Here is a 7,008-nt window from a genome sequence, read left to right as displayed (position 1 = left end):
GATAAAGAAAGAAAGAAAGAAAAGAAAAAAGAAAGGAATGAAGGAAAGAAAGAAAGGAAGGAAGGAAGAAAGAAAGAAAGAAAGAAAAAAATGGAAAAATGAAAGAAAGAACATCCGTTTATAGAGAGCCTTGAACGACTACAGGATTTTCCCAAAGTGCTTTACTGCCAACTAAGTATTTTCCCATTCTAATGAAGGAAATACTTCCGCAAATGTGCAGAGAGCAATATTCCACAAATGTAATTGAAAAATACTCAGATAGCTGCTTTTAACTGGTTTAAATGAGGGACAGTTATTGTAAGAAGCTGGGGAAAGCTCTTCCTGCTCATTTCTGAAATTCCGACCGTGGGTTGCTACATTCGATCTGAGAGAGCAGATACTCACAGTGGTTTAACATCTCATCTAGAAATGCAGCAATTGTGTTAGTTCGGTATTTCTTCAGGGACACAGGGGGACTATCGGCACTGGAGTATGGGCCTGAAATCTCACAGATCCAGGAGCTAGAACGCAGCACTTTCTGATTCTGGAGAGAGAGTGTGCTACACATTGAACTACTCTGATGGAAGTGAAGCAACGCGAGGACGTTTTAGCGTTTGTTTACCGTTTAAACCAGCCAGTGAACGTGGTGACGGGCCACATCAAAACCTTTCTCAGTTCCTCTCGGAACTTCTTCTGGGCCACCGCGTAGATGAAGACGTTGTTGCAGGAACTGACTAACTGGAGCATGTTGGCTGTCTCCTGGAGGATGTACTGCGGGTCATTGAAATTTAGGCTCTTGAAGTAGCCCTTACCTGTAATCCGCACGTAGAGGAAATGTCCGACATAGGTGGCCCACAGGAGGAGGAAGCTGAGTGCAATGGAAAAGAGCAGGATAATGGATCGCTTGCGATTGACCATCTCGGGGTCTCTGTGACTCTTGGTGCCCCGGAGCCTCCTGCGGGCTCTGATGGCCGCTAAGATGTGCCTTACGGTCAGGGCATTGAGCAGCAGAATGAGGAAGAAAGGGAGAAATGGGGTTAAGATGCGGTCCAGCCAGTCATAGGCCTGCCAGGCGGGCAAAGTGAAATAGGTGGATTTGCGGTCGCAGAACCAGGGTACCCCATCCAGGATGTACAAGGGCTGGCAGACGAAGTACAAAGGGGCGTTCTTGACGCAGCTCAGGGTACTGACCAGTCCTATAACAAGCACCGCAGTTTTCCCGGTGCAATACCTGGTCTTCAGGCCCTGGCAGCAGATGGCCACAAAACGGTCGATGGTGAAGGCGACCGTTAGCCAAACTGAGCCATCCCGGGTGGCAAAGACCAGCATGATGCTCACTGCGCTTGCTGGGGTGGTGGACAGGACACTGTCTCGAAAGTAGATCCGGCCGATCCGGTTGAGGATTGCGGCGGTGATAATGACCAGGAAATCGCTCACCGCTATCGCCACCAGGTAGCAGGTGATGCACCGGGAAAGTCCACACTGTCCTCGGGATAGGATTATGATCGCCACCACGTTAGCTGATAGATGAACGTGAGGGATAAAAAGAGTGAGATATTACCGAGTGAACTGCAAACACCATCTACTGCCTTATCCACTTAGTTACTGATACCCTCCTAATCCGTCCCTTTGCCATCTGTAGACCACAAATCTTCCAAAGCCATTGGTAATTGTAAAACATCCAATGCTGGATTAGACGTGTGTCAATCCAGAAGGCATTGCAATCTGTTCCCACCACAATCTCAGCTCTCTGGTCACTGAGTCAGACCCCGGGGCTATTTATCCAATTTAAGTTCATCTGAGACAGCTGCCGATACCCACATTCATACCAAATCCCGTCGGACCATCAACCCTACGCTCGCTGATCTACATCGGGCCCCATTCGGCAACGTCTGGGTTTCAATAACCTCGCCCTTCGAATTTCCAACCCCCCCCCCCCCCCCCTCCATAGTATCGCCACGGCCTGCGCTGTAACATTCTACAACTATCTGAGGCCTCAGCGTACCTCCAATTCCGCCCTCTTGTGTGTATCCCTGAAATTATCATTCCTTTAGCCTCGAAAATGCCTTTAGCCACTGAAGCCCTCATCTCTGAAATTCCCGCTCTCAACTTTTCTGTCTCTCCTTCCTTCTTTAGGATGTTCCTCATAACCTAACTCTTTGTTCAAACTTTGGGTCAAAAATCTACTTACGTCATTCGGTATCAAATTTGTTCAAGTTCTTGTGAAGCATCCCCACCATAAGTACTGCAATGGCTGAAGAAACAAGGGCAACTCCACCTTCCTAAGTGCAAACTAGAGATGGACAATGCATTTTGGCCTTGCCAGGCGCACCAATATCAAGCTAATGTTTAAGAAATATAATTATCCAAAGTGTAGGAAACCTACCAGCACAAGCCAAACATATAATAGAATAAATATCTTCAATCTCCACTTATTTCTCTTAAACTTTCCCATAATCAATTCCATACCTACATTAACAATGGGGATTGCCCAGCAGGAACTCGCTATGTTGTGACTATGACACCCCTCCAGAAGTCGCACTGCACATTCATGTAAAAACTAAATGTATTTTTACATTACGATTCAGATAACATCATGATTGCATTATATTATTTGTTTTCTGACAATAAGAGCAGGACACGAAAATGCATTTGACCCACACCATGATACGCTATTATTCCACATAACAGTAAAACACTAGGTTGCATTTCACTATATTAGAATAAAACCTAATGTTCAATAATATAACAAAATATTGTTCAGGCAATGTCATAACTTTCAATACATATTTTGGTAATCTAATAAACTATCTCTATAAATGTGCGGCAAACTATTTTGAATAAAATCTTGTAATGATTCAGCATGGAAGTGCAAGTAATTGACATTAATTTACCATAACACTGTATAATATCATATAATGCACCTATATATATATATATGGCCACCTGGTTTGATTCTCTTACACTCAGTCAAAAAGTCAGCCCGATCCTGAAAGGGAAGGTGTAAAATATATGGATACATACAAGAAAATAAATAACTTAATTTTGATCAATTACTTACCTGGGGCACCAATAATAGCGAGAATGGGATAGCAAGTGGCAAAGAAGAGGCCATTCGCTGGTCCGTGCATCCTCTTTCGCAGACTAAAAAAAATCCAGGGAGCTGTAGAATTTAGCACTGCATCACTTTCAAAGCGTTCCTCCTTTATTCCAAGTGAGAGTCTCCAGAGGGATAATTAAGTTCCAACATACACCTTTGATACGGTTCTGTGAACAAACAGATTAACGCCCTGTTTCTTGCATTTGTAGCATTGGGAAGGTGGATGATCCCATTACACTTACAGGCGAACTGTTGGCTGCAAATTCTGTGGTTTCCCCCTCTCCAAAAACGGTGCCTTTATGCCGCCACAAAGCAGAGCCCCTGATGGTAGACACTGAGCTGAGGTCCTATCCCCAACAGAAAATCTCCTCTTCCCATCTCTATCACGTGCCCAATTATTTCGTGTTTTTAGGTGTCAGATTAGTCCATGTTTTTCTTTATTGATAAATGGTTTAGTGTTTAATGCTTTAATGTTACCTAACTGTTTTAATAGTTTTACAGCTGAGCTATTTGAAACCACTGTTAGCTATCAAGGGATGACATCTAAAGTGGAGACCATCACACGGAACTTCTGGGCCATATGGAAACTGCAGAACTGTTCGTTTTTCCTGATAAACCACAAATATAAGAGGCTCAAACTACAGAGTTTCTGATACAGATGCAATTGACAAATGGTTTGGTGCAATATAAACAGAGGCATTGTCAGGTGAATTAATAACTGAAAAATAGATTCGAAATATAGAATCAAGTGCGCAGGCAATGCAGACACGGTTAATGTAAAGTAGAAAGATGCATGTTCCAGTGTGATAATAACTGAGATAGAGCCGATTGGAAGGTGAACAGTGACAGGTGTAATGTAATATAAAAAAGAGACATGATTTCCTTTCGGTAACAATTAAGAAAGAGCCTAGTGCAATGTAAACTCACGCATGCCCGAATGGAACATTATACTTTCTACACTCCACCCTGCTCTCAAGCCCATATGTCCGTCCTTGGCCTGCTGCAATGTTCCAGTGAAGCTCAACGCAAACTGGAGGAAGAGCACCTCATTTTCCAACTAGGCAATCTACAGCATTCCGGACATAATATTTAGCTCAACAACTTCAGATCATGAACTCTCTCCTCCAACCCAACTCCCTTTCCGATCCCACTTTTTCCAATAATTTATAATTTTTAAAAAACATTTTTCTTTTCCCACCTATTTTTAAATTTATTTCGATCTATAGTTTTATCTCCACATTATAGCCCATTTCGATCCCTTCCCTCCATCCCACCCCCACTAGGGCCATCTGCCACTAACTTGTCCTGCTTTTTACCCTTAATATCCCCATTAGCACATCCCTTAGATAATATCACCACCGTAAACACCCCTTTGTCCTTTTGTCTATGACATCTTTGGCAATCTCTTCTTTGCCTCCAACTATCACTGGCCCTCTATCCAGCTGTACCTGACCCAACCCTTCAACCAGCTTATATTTCACCACATTTCTATGTTTCTTTAGTTCTGATGAAGAATCATACGGACTCGAAACGTTAACTGTGTTCCTCTCCGCAGATGCTGTCAGACCTGCTGAGTTTTTCCAGCTCTTTCTGTTTTTGGAACATTACACTTGATGTCTTATAGGAATCTAGACAAGACCTCCTGCAATGAGAACCAAGAGGGGGTCTTGCATAATAGAATGAATGGCGTGGTCTCGTCAAGTCATTACTGGACATGGCTTAGAAGAATGCAACAGTAAATGAAACAGGGTCAATGTGATGTATATGCGTCGCTCAATGCAGTAATAACTTAATAACTGGTAATAACTGGTGCAATCTAAATAAGGACATGGTCTAGCTTAATGTTGGCAGACGCAGGATTGAGTGTAGTGTAAACAGGGATATGATATGTTGTAATATAAGCTGTAACAACGATGAACAATGACATTGTCTAGAGTAGTACTAACTTAAAAAGGGCCTAGTGTAATGGAAACAAATGCATAGACATAGACATAGAAAGGGTCTCCTGTCATATAAACAGAGACAAGATCGAGCGCGATAATAATTGAGACAGGGTCAATTGTTATACAGCCAGAGTTAGAATCTTGTGCAATGATTACTTGGATAGATGGCCGTTTTATTAATCAAGAAGTCATGGACTAGAACAGTCATAATCAGGGCCTGGTGAAACAATAAATGGGACAGAGCCTACTGTAATAATCAAGGATCCAGAGACTAATGAAATAATAGTGAGGGTCTGTAGAAACATAACCACAGGCAGAAGGTAATGTGCTAATCAAGGAGACAGGGACTAATGAAATAATAAACAGGTCTGGCCAAATACTATCAGAGTCACACGGAAGTCTATCTATCAACGACAAAAGGCAGTAAAATAATAATCAGGACCTGGCAAAACACTAACAGGGGCAGAGCCTAGTGCCCCAATCAAGGGCGGGATTAGTCAAATTATAATCCGGACCTGGTAAAACACGAACAGAGGCTCAAATTTCATTGCAAATTTAATCTCACGATTTAGTTTCTGCGCAAATGGCGCCGAAAGCTGTGACTTCTCTTGTAAGTTCCATGCTGATCTGTAAATCGGTCGGCAGGAAAACGGTTATTTAAAATGTGAGATAGGCAGTTCTTTTGCCCAGAGATAAAACAATAGCCAATTTATAACGAACCTGGTGGATATTAGCACAAAATGATAAACAACGGGCACTATGATGAGAGTCATGTATTTAGGTGAATATTATGACATTGCGGATACCCTGTTGTGCTGGAATGTCAATAAGAATATCGAATATGTTTCTGTGAAATGCAGTCGACTAGTTCTGTGTAACTTCCCGTCGGCCTTGCTTGTATGCCGCACAGTCATCCACTTTTGTGCGGCCAGACGCTATCGGGAATTCCCCGTTTTTTCCGTTATTGACATTTCGAGGTCTGCCTGCAATATTGCACAGTCCCTTTCCCATCAACTCTCTCATGTCCTGGAGTCTTTACTCGCAGAGTTTGTCACTGTTAATGATAATTCTGAATATTACAGAACTGGAAATCAGTCCTCACTGAATTGAAACATCATTTTAAATGCAAAATGAGAGAGAGAGAGGTTAGTTTTTCGCGTATGTTGTATATATCTGCCTGGATATTGTCAATGGCTGTATCATATTGCACGCTGATCCTCAGCTGCTGGACTGAGAGAAACAGTCCCTCAGGCTCTCTCCTTCAGATCAGGCATTTAACCCAGATCCCGTCAACCCCTTCAGAGTGTTAACGAATTCCCAGCAGTATTGTAATGAGACCACCCAGTAAATACACATGGAACCACCTCCGAGCTCCTTACTACAGGGGGAAGAAGGGCAGCAGCAGCTACTGACAGAACCACGCCCATCTCACACAGCCCTGTTCAACAGAGAAATGTGGAAGGGGATTTAACATCCAGCTCCAATGAAGTGAGAGATAGCTGTCAGCTTCCTTCATTCTGCCTGAGGGTTATTCACACAACACACAACCAGAGACCGTGGATCCGTGCGGCCCACCATTGATCTCGCGGACACTGCCCTCTGCAAGTGAACACTAGCCCACATTAAGCAGGGCATCCTAAACTGTGTGTCGCGCGACATCCAGTGGGGTTACGAGGCCGGATTCGGGTGTCGTGAGTTCCGAAGCAGCAACAGACTGAGTGCAACAGCTCCGCCCCCTTTGAACCCTCGGTTTATTTAAACGGCAGGCGTGACCTAATTTACCGATTTTCGTGCCTGAAATCTTTCAGTCCAGCTCTGAGGTCCGGCCTCCCAGTGCAGCCCAGGGCTGCAGTCTCCAACTCCCCGTCGTATAAACCCTCAGCTCCTGGCAGCAGAACGATGAGAATCCTACTTGTTTTCACACTGTGTGTCTGTTTACCCCGTGAGTACCGATCACACAAACCGACATTGTGTGGATTTCATATT

At 43.6% G+C, this 7,008-nt stretch overlaps 1 protein-coding gene across 1 annotated transcript; it reads right to left on the bottom strand.

The window, feature by feature from the left end:
* Positions 1–597: 597 nt before the first annotated feature.
* Positions 598–3,110, bottom strand: LOC144673733 (putative G-protein coupled receptor 139). Its single transcript, XM_078535435.1, has 2 exons — positions 3,041–3,110; positions 598–1,499 (listed from the first exon to the last, which is right to left on the bottom strand). The coding sequence occupies exons 1-2, from the start codon at positions 3,108–3,110 to the stop codon at positions 598–600; spliced, it is 972 nt and encodes a 323-aa protein (XP_078391561.1).
* Positions 3,111–7,008: the final 3,898 nt, after the last annotated feature.

This window comes from Cetorhinus maximus, unplaced genomic scaffold, assembly GCF_964194155.1.
Source record: "Cetorhinus maximus unplaced genomic scaffold, sCetMax3.hap1.1 HAP1_SCAFFOLD_456, whole genome shotgun sequence".
NCBI classification, from domain to species: domain Eukaryota; kingdom Metazoa; phylum Chordata; class Chondrichthyes; order Lamniformes; family Cetorhinidae; genus Cetorhinus; species Cetorhinus maximus.
This window is presented reverse-complemented; position numbering and strand designations above follow the sequence as displayed.